The 18699-nt window shown below is 37.9% G+C and overlaps 1 protein-coding gene across 13 annotated transcripts in view; it reads right to left on the reverse strand.

Annotated features, from left to right (window-relative positions):
• inpp4aa (inositol polyphosphate-4-phosphatase type I Aa) overlaps window positions 1–18699 on the reverse strand; it is a 171685-nt gene that overhangs the window by 14247 nt on the left and 138739 nt on the right. For all 13 annotated transcript variants that reach the window (XM_051927145.1, XM_051927144.1, XM_051927138.1 and 10 more), the window contains 4 exons: window positions 18009–18149; window positions 17340–17437; window positions 16728–16840; window positions 6968–7122 (listed from right to left, as the gene is read on the reverse strand). In XM_051927145.1, coding sequence (XP_051783105.1) covers window positions 6968–7122; window positions 16728–16840; window positions 17340–17437; window positions 18009–18149 — 507 coding nt within the window. The remainder of the gene's footprint in view (window positions 1–6967; window positions 7123–16727; window positions 16841–17339; window positions 17438–18008; window positions 18150–18699) is intronic.

Below are 18699 nucleotides of genomic sequence, written 5' to 3' on the forward strand. Positions count from 1 at the left end.
TATTTTTTTGTTATAGTCACAAATTTGCACATCACTGTTGTTGCCAGATTGTTTCAATTTTACGGAAATCAATTGGCAAAATTTTGTCTCACAATAAAGCCATTTCATGTGATTTAGTGCAGTCAGATTGTAAATTAAACACCTAAGCAACTACAGTGACGTTTTGCTTTTTTGATACACAGTATGTACAAAGAAAAATCTGTCTTTCATGTTTAACTCATATAACTAGCTATATTTGCTCTGTTTTCTTCTAAATAAACTGTATAAACATCATGAGCCTGTAAGCTCTGAAGCCTATGCAGTCCTCTAGGTATTCAGTTTGCATTCATAATTTATAAAAAAAAACACAACCTTTAACTTTTTTGATCAGCAAATACAGTGTATACATGCTTTATTCACCTGTAACTTCTAGATAATATCATCAAGTTATTGCAAAAGAAAACCAATCATTTGTTTAATAATCTCAATTAACTGCAAATGATTTGTGGCTAACAGTGCATCTTTAATGATAACAAAAGTCTTTTTCATTTAGAATACAGTTTTTGGTCAAAATATTTTATTATGTTAGTTTACTAAAATTTTACCTACATCACTACTAAATTATATTTGTTATAGTTTAAAGTATGAATTTATAGTGAAGTTATGTCTACTCAATATATACAAAACCACACTAAAGTGATAACTTCAGAGAAAAGATATGTCATGTACAGTATATTGTGAATACAATCAACCACTACTGCCTAACATTTACTGTAATACGGTACATTCCAGGCCATGCCAGGATTCCTTCCGTGTTAAGATACTATGTTCTCTCTTTGTTAATCTGGGCTTCCTGCAGAACTCCACTTTCCTTCTGCAGTGAATGCGTTGGTTTGAGCTTTCGTTTGTTTGCTCCTTGTTATAGGTTGATTATTTAATAGAACAATCTCTTTTTAAATACTATTGGGTGGCGCACGAAAAACCAAACTATCTCCGACCCCAACGTCGACGTTCGTTTCTTAGCCTGTACAGGAAACAAAAGATATGCAATACAAAAATCCAATTGCAAATGTTTGAAGGAGCCACGTGCAATAAAATACACGCTTTTCCTTATCGTCGTCTTTCAGTTCTTGGACACAAGTCATTCTGTGCTGCTTCATTTGTAGTGAGTGCAACACACGTTGACAAGACCAGCGCGAAACAGTCGCTTGTTCTGCCAATTTATGTGTCGATTTCCTAGAGCTTCCTCTGGTCATCCGTTCCTGAATATCTGCTACGACCGCAGGTGTACAAACGGATGGGGCCCGATTCTTTTTGCAGTTTGCATCTGACCCAGTCTTGCACCACTTCTTCACCAACTCGTGAATACTGCTCTTTGCTGGTAGGTTTATGCCAGGAAACTTCTGTGCGAAAATGTCCCGTGTTTCCTTCAAAGAACCAGTAGACACCTACGCCTCCACTATTCCAATCATCTGTTGCAGAGAATACATCTTCCTTCCGGATCTCTTTCACGCATGTCTGTACCCACTGGCTCACAGCTTCCTTACTAATGCACTGTTGGGGCTTCTAACCCCTTCGCGACAACGAGGCTCCGCAATCGCGACGGCACCCGCCTGTATAATAGCTTGAGCCAGCCGGTCGGAGACTGTTCGATTTTTCGTGCGACACCCTGATTAGCATCAGGAGTGAATAGAGAAAAAAAATTAGCCTATATCCATTAGTTGTTGGCTTTGGAAAATACCAACTGCATTGATTACAAGCTTGGTTATTTGCTTTCAGCATTTTTTTAAAACTATTGGCTTCTCTCTATAAATGTATAAAAATGAGCAATACATCTTAATCCATTTTCTGCTACTGAAATGGGATTCAAAATATAAAGCCATATATATTTTGTGTAGGTTTTTATTTAACTAGCAATCAGTGCAATAAATTTAATAACAGATGTACTACGAAATATACAAAATTTGTGCAGTATCCTATCCTCATTTTTGATCAATCAAATTGATGTACACTGACTTTTTCAAACAGAATTAATCATAAGATATTCAAGAGACCAGGGACCTCATGTATAAAACTTGCTTATGCTCGGGGAAAATGCATGAGCCACTTCTTACTCAGAAATCTGAATCATAAATCATAAACTTGGTAATAACATCTAATGCACATGCTTAATATCACTTACTTTTAGTGTGTAGCCTATCTATTTTACTTATAAAAAGGGTGCATTATGTGTTATATAGCATACTGTGACTGGCAATGGCAGTGTTAGCTCTTTTGGAGGATATTGTTAATGACAGGTTAAAGCAAGTTTTTAGGGATTGTTTTTTTTTTTTTTTGCCTCATGATAATGACTGGCTTATAAGGTGATTTAGACGTTCTAAAGTCATTCTCTTCGAGCCGTCTGGTGAACTGAAGCCCACATTACATAGACCATCATACAGAAATTGCACAATCCCTGTTCTGTGTCAGGTTTGAACAACTGTATGGTGTTTCGAAATGGGCACTTATTAGTGTAAACTGGCTGAAAGGTCAGGCATCTTGCAGTCACCCTGAGCCGTGTAATACCATCTGTACGGTATGGTATACTTAAGGTGCTACCCATATACAGTACATGCAGTATCCTTAGGATATTATCAGGGTTAGCAAGTTGAGATCAAAAGGCAATGCTGATTTTTCTAATGTAATTGGTGTAATTTACTGTACATATATTCTGATAAAGTCATCATCCATCACAGAATCAATTTGCATTTGTAAAAAGAAAGTACTTTCATTCCATTAATACAGAACTAATCTCAGATGTGTCTGAATAAAATTACTGTGGCTCAACCCACGATTCCTTTATTTTATCAAATAGTAATGTGGGAAGCAGACTTCACTGCCATGCTCTGTGTGATGGTTGGAATCTTGATAAGATTCCTATTCGATAAGACGGCAGTTAAGTTTAGTACTTTACTAACAACTTGTAAAATCTTTCTTTCAGGTGATAGTTGGTACACCATAAAAGAGAAGAAATAATGAAAGACACTACCATACACAATAGGTGATAGAACAGTCCATTGGGTCATTAAAAGGTAGATGGCAGTGTTTGAACTTGTAGGTGGCATACTGCTGTACAGACCCACAAAGGTTTACTCCATTGTTATGGCTTGTACAGTACTGCATGGTGCACAAACATGGATGGTCTCAGGACATCATCACAATGACAATTCAATGATGATGCACACATATTACTGATAAAAATACTGTAGTATTGCAAGACTGGAATTTACTTGGAAAATTATTATTTTTTTGACAAGTTCAGTAAGAATGCTCTTAATATTTCACAGTTCTGTGCATATAGTGTGTGTCAATTTAAGTTGTATACTGGTGGTGCTCTTTCCACTCAGCTTCTCTGACTCTTGTTTTTCCTTTTATTTGTGTCTCCCACAGAGAGACCAGCAAAAAGAATGTTTTTGCAATTCCCCATCAAAATATGATGTGTTATCTATATATATTAGTCTATGTATGTATGTATGTATGTATGTATTTTCCAGCATCACTTCCGACGGCTGGAGCGATTTTCATGAAATTTGATACACACGTCTGTCAATGCTCGACTAAAAATACTGTAAGGTGAAATCAGCCCTAACCCACCCCCTTCTGGGTAGGGTGGGGAGTGATCTTGCGGTCTTGTATGCATGTTATCATCCAGTTGACACTCGGATCGACTGGAGGTGACTGCCAGCATTCTTTATGTTTGAGTACCACCGCGCCCCTGTTGCTTTTGAAATTAAATAGAGTTCTATGTGTGCAAGTATATGTGTCTGTCCGGCCCGGAAGTGAGACGTAGTCGGGGTAAGGGCTCCAGCTACGAGGATATGCAAGCAAGGCTAGCACACTGGCAAAAGGAAACCTCCAAAGAAAGACAGTCGCTTAGCTGCTAATGCACAAACGATGCGAGCAAGTCGGCAACACGAATCCTCATAGCAGAGAGATGCCCAGAGTAGTTCTGACGATTTCAATACTTTCTAGGATCCTGTGTACAGTTAGTATATATATCTATATATACAGATTTTATATATATACAGATTTTATATATATATATATATATATATATATATATATATATATATATATATATATATATATATAAAAAGTCAATGTGTGCATGTATGTATGTAAGTATGTTCCAGCATCACTTCCAAACGGCTGGAGCGATTTTATTGAAACTTGGTACACATGTTTCTCATCGGTCGACTAAAAATACTGTAGGGTGAAATCAACCTAACCCACCCCCTTCTGGGTAGGATGGGGGGTGATCTAGCGGTGATGTATGGATGTTATCATCCAGTTGACACTCGGAACAACCACCAGATGACGAACTGGAGGTGACTGCCAGCATTCTTTATGTTTGAGCACCACCGAGCCCCTGTTCCTTTTCAAATTAAATAGAGTTGGCCGGTTCCAAGCGTCAACTAGATGATAACATACACACGACACCGCAAGACAAGCACATTAGTGAGTCTTTATTGTTTGTTAATTTATTTTTATTTTTAAAGTTGTGTTTGTTTGTAAAAACCCACTTTATTTTCCTCCCGGGCAACACTAGGTATTTCAGCTAGTGTGTTATAAATAAATATACATTGTTAACAGAATTATTTTTGAAGAATATTATATAGAATAAAGCACCTTAGGCCTGATATATAAATGAAATTAACATCTGCATTTTAAAATAAATACTGATTAATATATCATAAAATAAAAGCATGTAATATAAGAACTGAACCTAAAGAAGGAGATGTAGATTATTTAAATATTGACAAATGTGAAAAATTCCAGGAATTGTTCATTTGAAGAATCTCTCAAAAAATTAGTATCCAATAAAGTTCCAATAACAAATAAATGCATAAACAGATTTAAAAAATATACAGCTTTTCTACAAAATATAGAGCTTTTCTACATAAAACCAGATCAATTCCCTTGAAGTGTGAATAAATGTATGAGTGTAAATAAGCTTAGCCCACTAGACTGTTTGGACAAAGCAGTGCTAAATGTGTGTGTACATTCTTGTTTGATTCAATCAGATTTAAAGTGGTACAAACATGGTAGAATATAAAAACTAAAATGTCAGTTGAAAGTTGAATTACCATTTAATTTTATTGCAATAGTCCTTTTTCTGAAAGCACAGTTTCATTTCAAATACATTTACATACCTATTCTCATTTATATACTTTGTACAGGTTAATCCAAATTCTAAAAGTAATTTTGCTGCACTGCACTCTAATACTTTATCTAAAGGAATAGGTAGGGGTTATAAATCTTGAACCAGAAGCATTCTAATAAATGACCGAGGATAACGGTTGCCATTTTCACTCAGAATACCAGATCTCTCTTAATATTTCTCTGATGTGAACAAAGAATTCTTTCCTGCTAGAGGAACCCAAAGGTCTTACAGGAAGAATACACATTAACATAAAATGATCTAGTTGGAACTTTGGTAACTGGAATAATGAGATGCAGCAGTACCTCATGGTAAATATGCTCACTGTTCAAAATATCTCTTTTTTAACTATTTTCCAAGTAGTATAAAATTATCATACAAGGAATTGTCAGCCTTAAATTCCTTACCACTTCCTGTCCGAGAGCTGTTTCATGAGGGCTTTCTCTAAATATTCTGCATTTTCTTCTTTGAACTATAATTTTTGACTATTCATACAAGGTATTTCATTTTTTTGTCACTCTCAGGTATAGTTTTGCCTACTCTTCCAAACATTGATTGGGGGTGATAGTTTGTTCTCTTATTTTTATCCTGGACTTCAGGACTATTTTTTTTTATATTTCTTTACCTTATATTTAACAAAAGCCTACATATTAACAGATATCTAGTTGTGTATGTGCTAATACTGGCACAATATTTACTATGTATTTGTTACTTTTGTTATTTATAAGCTGCTCAAATATACAGTATGATGTGAATAATGCTGACACATTTTTATGTCGTGATTTTCATGAGTTTGTATATTTCATGCATGTTTTGTTTATGAGACAAAAAATAAAAAATAATGAACTTGGACAGAAATATAAAACAGCACCATATATATCTGCTGTAAATGTTTTGTGTAGCACAGGATACATGTATCATACTTTATTTAGTTTGTTGGTTAAAATGTATTCAAACAAGGCTACACTGAAAATAGAAAATACAAAGAGTACTATTACTTTTTTTTGTTAGTTTGTTTTTTAGTGTTCCATTGCTCTAGATTATCTCTATTTTAATATTAATCTTTAAATGCAGTGACTGACATAGTATTATATGAAATAGCAAGCATCCTTATTTCTATTGTTCTTTTTTTTCTGACCTTATGCATTTATTTATTTAAAGAGCTTCTGTAAAAAGCCACATTTTTCACTGGGTACAAATAAAGTTCTGTCAATGTAGGCAACATCTAGACAAGAGCTGTATGTTTTATTGCTGTAACTTACTCTGACTAATCAAATATTTTTTAGTTTCTCTTTACGACAAACAGACATAATGAATATTTTTTTAATTCTTTTTAATGTAGGAATATACAGAACAACCTTAAACAAATTAACTATATTGTTATAAGAAACTGTCAAACAGCTAAAGGTGTATGGGTCATTGTGAATAATCCATTAGAAAATCTTGTGTAGCAAATGTTTAAATAAATTAAATTGACTTTATAATGATTTTTTGGCATTTTAAATACATTAGTGTAAGGTTAATTTGTGAAATTTGCAAAGCTTTACCAAAATATTCAAGTTTCTGCTTTATTATCTATATACCATTTTTGTGTATAACGTACACATATTATTTTGGGACAGAAATAGGAAATGTACCCATGAGAATTGCAAACTAAAACAGATGCATCTCCCTTAAGTTCTTAGAGCCATTCTGAGATGGACAAAACTAACTTAAATTAGCAGCTAGTACATCACTCTGTAGTTTGCACTGTCCCATATGAGGAGTTCCATTCACATTGATACCTACCTCCTCATGCAGTCCAGGGCTTGTGTGAACACTTGAGGGGCCATTCCATGCTCATGCTGTAGAATCAGGCACTGTTCTAGTGTCACTGACATTGCAGTTCTATCCTTAGCACTTTTACAGCTTGTAAAACGGACACCATTCAGCCGGCGACAGATCTGAAAGACAGCAGCCAGCCATTTCTTAGAACATTTTTGTACTTTCTTTTACTAACATGCATTGAACAAAAAGAAAAAATGGACAAGTCAGAGGCTGAGCCATCAGTTTTCAGTCCTTGTACATTATTTGTAGTACACTTAAGACTGCACTTGTGGGAGTTAAATCGTGAGGAGTCATTTGCAAAAAAAAAAAAAAAAACATAAATACAGTACATACATACATATACATATACATATATATATATATATATATATATATATATATATATATATATATATATATATTGTCACACACGTGCGCATGGAAGGCAGCTAAAGGGCTTGAGGGACGGCAGTTCTGAGACATACCGCGAGGTGGCAGAGTGCACTGACTCTTTTTCTCTCTTGCCTGCAGACCGTTCCCGGGAGATTCCACCTGGCTCTCGTGACATCATTTCCGGGACCGAGCCAATGGAAGGAGACCTGACTGGCTCCGACCCCTCTGACGTCACGTCCGGGCTCGGTCCAATGGAGAACAAACACATCCCTGATCCTTATGACCTCACTTCCTGTCTTCACCTTTAAAACCCTGCCCTCTTTCCTAATTCCTCAGTCTGGTTTTGGACTCGTTTGTATGCACTTCAGTGCTATTACCCTTCATTGTAACTTTGCAGCCAAGGATTTTGAGATTATACGGGTGGCTGCCCCAAACCTTTATCAGAGTATGTCTTATTCTTTCACATCTGGCGTAATCGGCAGGAGGAAGACGTCCTGGAAGAGAAGGGGACAGGACCTGCAACATATCCAGGTGGGAGCGTACCGGGACCGAGTTTCCAGGCAGGGAGGGTGTCCCGTGGTTCAGGGTGACCCGGTGCAGGCTCTGCCTCCGGCAGACTCTATTAGGCAACCTAGGAGGGCCGGGGAGTATGCGGGAGGGGCTCACAGAATTGGGCTGCTTCGGAAGCGGGAGGCCAGGAGGGCTGTTTGTGCTCTCTCGGGAGAGAGTGCCCGTCTCCCTGTAAAGCCAGAGCCCCGAATTCCACCTAGGGGTGCCCCAGACCGGCAGGTGAGTAGAGTGAAAGCCTGGCGGTTTGACCCAGAGAGGCCAACCCCTCACCAGGCCTTGAGCCTATGGACGAAGGTAGGGCTGTGGCTACGGCCTCATGAAAGTACGCCCTACCACATGCTTGAACAGGTGGCTTGCTACCTGTTTTTAAATTCACTACCCCAGCGCTTCACCCAGCCGGTTTGGGGTAAAGATTTCATAAATATGGCAGAGCTCATTGAGCTTGTAGAACAACAAAGGGGGGCCTCCCGACCTGGGAGAGCTGAGCCGCCCCTGGGCCGACCTCGACCGGAGTACGTCCCAAACCCTAGCCTCCCTCTGTACAACCCCGAGCTTGCACCGACGTCCCCGGCGCCGCAGGCGCACGAACCGCTTGGGAATAAGGTGGGATGCAGGTGGAGGGGGAGGAGGGGTTGGTGTGCTCCGACAAACCCGTTAGCGGTCCCGCATACAGACAGGCTGATCGTTAACGGGTATAAAACATCTGTGTTATTAGATACCGCCAGCAACATATCCATTGTTGCCCGCCGTTTTGTGCTACCGCAACAGTGGTTAAAACATAAGACTGGTATAACCTGTGTCCACGGAGACATCCGCTGGTACAGGACCGCCATTTGTGTCATCAGCTACGGAGGTTCAGTTCGGAAGTTAACCATGGCTGTCCATCCTGGGCCTCCCCACCCGGTGATACTAGGGAGGGACTGGTCTGAAATAAACAGCGGTGAGTCACATACCACTCCTGGGGATAACTTGGGCCTAGTTATAGACGGGGATGAGCCGTCTCAAGCTGCCTCCACGCCGTGTAATCAGCCGGCAGAGAGAGATGAAGCAGTCGGCCTGAGTGACGTGGCTACTCCTGGGCCGTCGCATGCCAATACGTCATCCACCAGTGCCGCGGCGGAGCGGGAGGAAACCACGCCCCTTGAGGTCGGCACCAACCCTCTCTCCCTTTTAAGGTTTCAATTTAGAGAGACGCCGGCTTCCTTTAAAAGGGAGCAGTGGAGTGACGACTCCCTGAAACATGCAAAAAATGCAGTAGTCCTTGTTAACGGCCAACGCACCAACCAGTCCATGCCACAGGGTCCTCAGTCTGGTTTTGGACTCGTTTGTATGCACTTCAGTGCTATTACTCTTCATTGTAACTTTGCAGCCAAGGATTTTGAGATTATACGGGTGGCTGCCCCAAACCTTTATCGGAGTATGTCTTATTCTTTCACAATATATATATATATATATAAACATACAGTTCACGATTCACGAACATCTCGGTACACGTACAAATCAGTTTACAACCAAAAAGTTCGCCAAGCTTTTGCCTCGGTTCACGACCACACACTCGGTATACAAACAAGCCAGTTTCCCTTTCGGTTTGTACATGTTCAGTCTCTCCCTGTGCATTTCCTGTGCAGCGAGCAAGAGAGAGAGAGCGCGAGACACACACACACACACACAGGCAGCGTGAGAGAGCCGCGCACACACACAGACAGTGCCCGAGAGAGACGCATGCACACACACACAGGCAGCACGAGAGAGAGGTGTGCGCACACACACAGGCAGCGCGAGAGAGAGTTGCGCGCACACACACAGGCACCGTGAGAGAGAGAGGTGCGAACACACACAGGCAGCGCGAGAGAGAGCTGGATGCATAAGGTAGGAAGGCAGTTAAAGAATGCACTGGGCTTGATTTTGTTTTCACTTTTGTTTACAGCGATCGGTTCGTAGCGTGCATTGTTGCAATGTTACTTTTCTTGGTGGTTTATTAAATTACGGATTTTTTCAAATGTTCATTTTTTTCCCTGTGCTTAAAACTCATTAAAAAGTGTTTTTTAGCCAGCGGTTGGTAGCGCTATAGCGTGAACTATTACAGTGTTAGTTTTCTCTGTTATTCAAGGTTTTCTCAGTGTTATTCAATGTTTTTACATTTAGTTTACTATTACGTGGTGCATTCTATGGTTCAATTAACTATATTTGTGCTTAACAACTTAAAAAACATATATATTTGCATACAGTTCGTATGGTCTGGAACGGATTAATTGTATTTACATACAATCCTATGGGGGAAATTACTTCGGTTCACGACCAGAATTTTGGAACGAATTATGCTCGTGAACCGAGGTTCCACTGTATATATATATATACAGTGCATCTGGAAAGTATTCACAGCACATCATTTTTTCAACATTTTGTTATGTTACAGCCTTATTCCAAAATGGATTAAATTCATTTTTTTCCTCAGAATTATACACACAACACCCCATAATGGATGCACTGTATATGCACAAACATATACATACATATACAGTACTGTGCAAAAGTTTTAGGCAGGTGTGAAAAAATGCTGTAAACAAAGAATGCTTTCAAAAATGGAAGTGTTAATCATTTATTTTCATCAATCAACAAAATGCAGTGAATGAACAAAAGATAAATCTAAATCAAATCAATATTTGGTGTGACCACCCTTTGCCTTCAAAACAGCATCAATTCTTCTAGGTACACTTGCACACAGTTTTTGAAGGAACTCTGCTGGTAGGTTGTTCCAAACATCTTGGAGAACTAACCACAGATCTTCTGTGGATGTAGGCTTTCTCACATCCTTCTGTCTCTTCATGTAATCCCAGACACACTCGATGATGTTGAGATCAGGGCTCTGTGGGGGCCATACCATCACTTCCAAGACTTCTTGTTCTTCTTTACGCTGAAGATAGTTCTTAATGACTTTGGCTGTATGTTTGGGGTCGTTGTCTTGCTGCAGAATAAATCTGGGGCCAATTAAACGCCTCCCTGATGGTATTGCATGATGGATAAGTATCTGCCTGTATTTCTCAGCATTGAGAACACCATTAATCCTGACCAAATCTCCAACTCCATTTGCAGAAATGCAGCCCCAAACGTTCAAGGAACCTCCACCATGCTTCACTGTCGCCTGCAGACACTCATTATTGTACCGTTCTCAAGCCCTTGAATGAACAAACTGCCTTCTGCTACAGCCAAATATTTCAAATTTTGACTCATCAGTCCAGAGCACCTGCTACCATTTTTCTGCACCCCAGTTCCTATGTTTTCGTGCATACTTGAGTTGCTTGGCCTTGTTTCCATGTCGGAGGTATGGCTTTTTGGCTGCAACTCTTCCATGAAGACCACTTCTGGCCAGACTTCTCCAGACAGTAGATGGGTGTACCTGAGTCCCACTGGTTTCTGCCAGTTCTGAGCTGATGGCACTGCTGAACATCTTCCGATTTCGAAGGGTAATAAGCTTGATGTGTCTTTCATCTGCTGCACTAAGTTTCCTTGGCCGACCACTGCATCTATGATCCACAACGTTGCCCATTTCTTTGTGCTTCTTCAAAAGAGCTTGAACAGCACATCTTGAAACACCAGTCTGCATTGAAATCTTTGTCTGGGAGAGACCTTGCTGATGCAGTACAACTACCTTGTGTCTTGTTGATGTGCTCAATCTTGACATGACATGAAACTGTCTTCCACAACCTCACCTTGGTAGCAGAGTTTGGCTGTTCCTCACCCAGTTTTAAGCCTCCTACACAGCTGTTTCTGTTTCAGTTAATGACTGTGTTTCAACCTACGTGTGACATTGATGATCATTAGCACCTGTTTGGTATAATTGGTTGATCATACACCTGACTAGAATCCTACAAAATCCCTGACTTTGTGCAAGTGTACCTATAAGAATTGATGCTGGTTTGAAGGCAAAAGGTAGTAACACCAAATATTGATTTGATTTAGATTTTTCTTTTGTTCACTCACTTTGCATTTTATAAATTGATAACAATAAACAATCATTATTTATATTTCTGAAAGCATTCTTTGTTTACAGCATTTTTTCACACCTGCCTAAAACTTTTGCACAGTACTGTATTATATATATATATATATATATATATATATATATATATATATATATATATATATATATATATATATATATATATATATATATACAGTGGTGTGAAAAACTATTTGCCCCCTTCCTGATTTCTTATTCTTTTGCATGTTTGTCACACAAAATGTTTCTGATCATCAAACACATTTAACCATTAGTCAAATATAACACAAGTAAACACAAAATGCAGTTTTTAAATGATGGTTTTTATTATTTAGGGAGAAAAAAAAATTAATTGCCCCCTTGTTAAAAAATAACCTAACTGTGGTGTATCACACCTGAGTTCAATTTCCGTAGCCACCCCCAGGCCTGATTACTGCCACACCTGTTTCAATCAAGAAATCACTTAAATAGGAGCTGCCTGACACAGAGAAGTAGACCAAAAGCACCTCAAAAGCTAGACATCATGCCAAGATCCAAAGAAATTCAGGAACAAATGAGAACAGAAGTAATTGAGATCTATCAGTCTGGTAAAGGTTATAAAGCCATTTCTAAAGCTTTGGGACTCCAGCGAACCACAGTGAGAGCCATTATCCACAAATGGCAAAAACATGGAACAGTGGTGAACCTTCCCAGGAGTGGCCGGCCGACCAAAATTACCCCAAGAGCGCAGAGACGACTCATCCGAGAGGTCACAAAAGACCCCAGGACAACGTCTAAAGAACTGCAGGCCTCACTTGCCTCAATTAAGGTCAGTGTTCACGACTCCACCATAAGAAAGAGACTGGGCAAAAACGGCCTGCATGGCAGATTTCCAAGACACAAACCACTGTTAAGCAAAAAGAACATTAGGGCTCATCTCAATTTTGCTAAGAAACATCTCAATGATTGCCAAGACTTTTGGGAAAATACCTTGTGGACTGATGAGACAAAAGTTGAACTTTTTGGAAGGCAAATGTCCCGTTACATCTGGCGTAAAAGGAACACAGCATTTCAGAAAAAGAACATCATACCAACAGTAAAATATGGTGGTGGTAGTGTGATGGTCTGGGGTTGTTTTGCTGCTTCAGGACCTGGAAGGCTTGCTGTGATAGATGGAACCATGAATTCTACTGTCTACCAAAAAATCCTGAAGGAGAATGTCCGGCCATCTGTTCGTCAACTCAAGCTGAAGCGATCTTGGGTGCTGCAACAGGACAATGACCCAAAACACACCAGCAAATCCACCTCTGAATGGCCGAAGAAAAACAAAATGAAGACTTTGGAGTGGCCTAGTCAAAGTCCTGACCTGAATCCAATTGAGATGCTATGGCATGACCTTAAAAAGGCGGTTCATGCTAGAAAACCCTCAAATAAAGCTGAATTACAACAATTTTGCAAAGATGAGTGGGCCAAAATTCCTCCAGAGCGCTGTAAAAGACTCATTGCAAGTTATCGCAAACGCTTGATTGCAGTTATTGCTGCTAAGGGTGGCCCAACCAGTTATTAGGTTCAGGGGGCAATTACTTTTTCACACAGGGCCATGTAGGTTTGGATTTTTTTTTCTCCCTAAATAATAAAAACCACCATTTACAAACTGCATTTTGTGTTTACTTGTGTTATATTTGACTAATGGTTAAATGTGTTTGATGATCAGAAACATTTTGTGTGACAAACATGCAAAAGAATAAGAAATCAGGAAGGGGGCAAATAGTTTTTCACACCACTGTATATATAATATACATATACATACATACACACACACACACACACACAGTAATCCCTCGCTATATCGCGCTTTGACTTTCGCGGCTTCACTCTATCGCGGATTTTATATGTAAGCATATCTAAATATATAATGTGGATTTTTCGCTGGTTTGCGGATTTCTGTGGACAATGGGTCTTTTTATTTCTGGTACATGCTTCCTCAGTTGGTTTGCCCAGTTGATTTCATAGAAGGGACGCTATTGGCGGATGGCTGAGAAGCTACCCAATCAGAGCACATGGTTAAGTTCCTGGGTGCTGATTGGCTCAGCGACAGAGCACCGAATTCAATTCCGCTTTGCGTTAACCAGGAAATCTCGTCTCGCTCATTCAGCATCAACGTGTTTTGCTGTGTAAAGAGTTAATTTTTGTGCATAGTCAAGCCCTTCGTTATGTCTCCAAAATGATCTGCTCTTGCTACTGCTTCAGGGGCCGTGCTCAAGCGCCAACGGAAGATGCTAACGATTGCCGAAAAGGTAAAAGTTTTGGATATGTTGAAGGAAGGGAACAGCTACACCGCTGTAGGACACCATTACGGCATCAATGAGTCCACGGTTCTTTTTATTTAATAAGGAGGAAAAGAATATAAGATCTATGGCCACAGTGTCCTTTAACCAGGGCACAAAACGAGTTGTAAGTGGATGTAGTAAGGCGGTAGTCCGGATGGAATCTGCTTTAGGGATTTGGATTTAAGACTGCCGGAAGAAGAACAACAGCAGTGCTACACAGTCACCTGAAAAGGCTCCTTTAGAAGAGCTGTAACGCTCTCCTTTGTTGTGCAGTAAAATTAAACTCATCGTTATCGATCAAGTCATCGTGTCATTGTTGGTGAGTAACCGTAATTAATTTTCTACATACAGTACTTAGTACATGTATGTACGTTTAGTGTAACTGTAGATACATTTTACTGTATACAATTTTTCTTGCGTTGTACGTATTTATTGCTGGTGGCCTGTCTAAAGTAATGGCTGTAACATATGTGATATCGGAGATGCTCGATAACTTTAAAATAACATTTAGGTTTTACTGTATATAAACAGTGTGTTTACATACATAATTTCAACGAATCTTACCTAATATCAAGAGAGATAATATCTAAGAGAATACAAAGGGTTTATGCTGTATATCTGTGCGGGAAATGTTTTTAAGAGTGTGGGAGAGTTTATAAGGGCTTAAAATATATAATAATAACTATATAAACATATGGTTTTTACTTCACGGATTTTAACCTTTAGCGGGGGATCTGGAATGCAACCCCCGCGATTGAGGAGGGATCACTGTATGTATGTATGTATATATATATGTATTTGCAGCTGGAGATCCACAAAAGGGACAAAATGAATCACGTATCACGAAGTAGTTTTTATTCCTGAGCTTTCAGCCCCTACCAGGGGCCTTCATCAGAGGATAATGCTTAGTCTTACAAGAATTAAAAGCAGTATATAGCAAAAATTACGTGGTGGCGAGGGGGGAGCTAAGTTAGTGTGATGGGGGGGGGGGGGGTATTGGTTGTAAAGTTTTATTTATTATGAACATGGTCTGCTTAAGTTTGCATATGCTGGATTTGTGTCCAAATGTCTGTTGATGGTGTTCTCATTTGATAGCCAAGATTTAGCCAGTTCTCTGGCACTTTTAGTACTGGCCTTAAATCTTACTTGTACATTGTCCCAGTTAAATGTACAGTATATATATATATTATATACACACACACATATATTATATATATATATATATATATATATATATATATATATATATACATACATACATACACATTGTTATTGATTGTCAGAGGTTTTGTTGTTTGTTGGGAGAATACAGTAATGTACTGTGAAGTAGCAGAAATACAAAATAACCAATGAACATATATACAAGTTCTGAGTACAGTAGATACCCTGATAAACTTTTTTATATTTCTATACAAACTCAGAGGTTAGTATCCTTTTGTTTTTACAGTTTCAATCTAAAATCGTACATCCTGAAGTAACAGGAAATAGGAATGGTGATGCCTGTATCACAGATATGCCTGTGCAGCTTTTTCATGTGGTTTTAGATTTTGCTTCATTTTTCTACATTTTCTAAACTTGTTTACATTCTGATTTGTGGATTCACGCACATTAACACAAGTTGCCGTATTATTTTGTAGGTGTATGCTTTGTTGTCATAGGAGCCATTTTGTTTTAAACCATGTGTGCCACATGCACACTCAAAACAAAATTTATGAAATAACTCCACATTTTAAAGTATGGTTTGGTTTAGTGTCTAGTAACTTGGATCTTTACAACTGAAAAGAAACATCTTAAATGAAGTTTAACAGTAACGTACAGAAAAATAAGACTGTGCATGGGATATTTCTGTAATTGGAGGCTTGGAAGCTGAAGCAATGCACTCACAGCAACATATGGACGTAGATGAGAGAAATTAATCTAGAATGTTATTACTTTACAAGCCAACACCTTAGCTAATTTGCCACATTTCCCGCCTACCACAAATCTGCGGTATTACAAAAACAGGTACTGTACTTAATATTTCATTACTTTAACCAACCATTAGTACTTCTGTAGATTTCAGTTGCAATAAAAGTTATATTGGTCACTGGAAGAAATATTTTAAAGTGCAGTATACAATGTTTTTGCTTGTATTTCTGATTTTAAAAACTAGGGAACTTCAGTTATAGTACTGCACCGTAGCAAGATTTTTTTAAAATCACAATGAAAAAGACAAAAAAAGATGTACGTTTCATAATTTGGAAGATATGTGTATTTTAAGAGTATGTTTATAAATTATGTTTAAATGTTTTGTTAAACTGGTTGTTTCAAGGCTGATGGGAAATGATCATTTATTGTGATTTGCACTTGTCCAATAATAAGCAACTTACAGTATATTACTATTAATGTTACTATTACAGCAATAAATTATTATTTTTGTATTTAAAAATTCTCACTCTAAAACTAAAAGCTAAATACACATGATACATACCTCTGCAGCTTGCCAAAGTATGTCAACATTCTTGTTTTTCCTGGCATGTACATTCTGTCCCAAAAATCGCAATAGTTCTGGCAAGCATGTCTGGCTGCGTGATCGAGGTAGACCTAAAAGAAGAAAAAAAAAATTATTCTAACTTTTCCAGTATAATACTAATTCAAATATATATATACTTTCAATTATATATACAGTACATCAATATGCAAAGCATCTGCCCAGTGGGATAAAAAACAGAGAGCAGAATTTGCATAATGTGTGCTTGTAGTTTATATACTTTATATCTCAAACTTATAACATCAACTGTAGCTTGGGTTGGCAGTCTTGATAGTATACTTTAGAATACTTTTCAGGTGTCAATAAATAACAAGAGTATGTTTCAACAGACCCTTGACCCTCAAACATACAATATGTTAAATATGGCATATCTAGTTTAATATTTTTTAGGGTTGGTTACTATTCCAGTTACAAGGTATCTTTCTAGAATATGCATACACATACTGCAATTGAAGTGCAGTATTATATGATCTACACATAGCTGTTTACTTTTGGATTCAGCCTGAAATCACTAATGGCAAAAACTGATAGGCACATTTTAGATGTACTTACAATCTTCAGGTAAGACTTCCTTAAACTGTTCATAATAAGAATTCAAGCGGGCTAAGCTTTCCATGTTAACAATTTCCTGTAATGATGTGTCTCCAAACCTTGAGGAGAAAAAAACATGTGGATATCAGACAGCAAATTACTTAAATTACATTTTCACTAGTGGGAACAACTGATGCTGATTTTCAACTCTACCAACAAAAAAGTAACATTCAGAGGCATATGATTACTGTTTATCCTTTTAAAGTACTTGCATAATTAAGAAGAGATTCATTATAGAGGTAATTGGTTGGCAATTATAATTTATTTAACACAACGATTTTAGGAACTTTTTTTTCAGTTCTGGACAACAATGAACGGTTTGCAAGCTTCATGTTAGATTATTAACCAGTTACTATTGTAATATTTTTTATAAAAAGAAGAACACATAGAAAGTAAAATGTTAGTTTTATTTCTTTTTCCATTTGACATATATATCTTATTTGCACAATAATTTAAAGTAACATTAGAGGAACTTTCTTTGGATGCGTTTTTTTCTGCTCCTTTGCTTTTACTAGTGTAGACTTGCTGACTCATCTTTTAGCAGTTCTTAATAGCACAGGTAGCTTGTCATAAAATACTGTTATTAGGTTTTGTGGATTTCCTAAGATAATAGGTCCACTGAGGACTTACTTTTCTGCAAGCGTTTGCTGCTCATTGATTCCAACGTTGAATAGGACAGGCTGTACTCGCAACAGCATACCATTCTGAATTTCTCTTGGCAGTGCATCAAACATGGTTCCAGGCAAAGGGACTCTCACATTAAATCCATCACTGCAATAGTGACATAATATATATTTTATATATACGCACCATATATATGTATCAAACACATTTTTTAATAAAGGTGCTTAGTTTGTTCAGTCTTTTCTTTATTAATTATAAATATGAAAATAATATTACTCTTTTACAATGGGTTAATTTGATACTGCATATACTAGACCTATTTACTGTGTATGAAGAATGTCTACTATAGTTGGTACTGTTTTAGTTATAGCATTCATTTTTTAGAGAATAATACAGTTTGTAGAAATTACATTAAGTACACAATTTTGTTTATATTTTGATACACATGGGTCCTACACTAAGCTCTTCCATCTTCTCCTAGTAGGCTATAATTACGTATCAATATGACTAATGAAATTCAAAGACCTGCAGCAGTGTTGTAAACAAAAGTGAAGGACCTTATATATAAAAATATCATATTTGATAAGTGTCTGGTCCAATGTAGTACCTTTTGAGTTTTCCAATATCAGGAAATATAACACTTCTATAACATGGCGTGGAAGATGTCCTGGAAGTAGATGTGGAGTCTTACAGTTGA

Source organism: Erpetoichthys calabaricus, chromosome 4 (genome assembly GCF_900747795.2).
Source record: "Erpetoichthys calabaricus chromosome 4, fErpCal1.3, whole genome shotgun sequence".
NCBI lineage: Eukaryota > Metazoa > Chordata > Cladistia > Polypteriformes > Polypteridae > Erpetoichthys > Erpetoichthys calabaricus.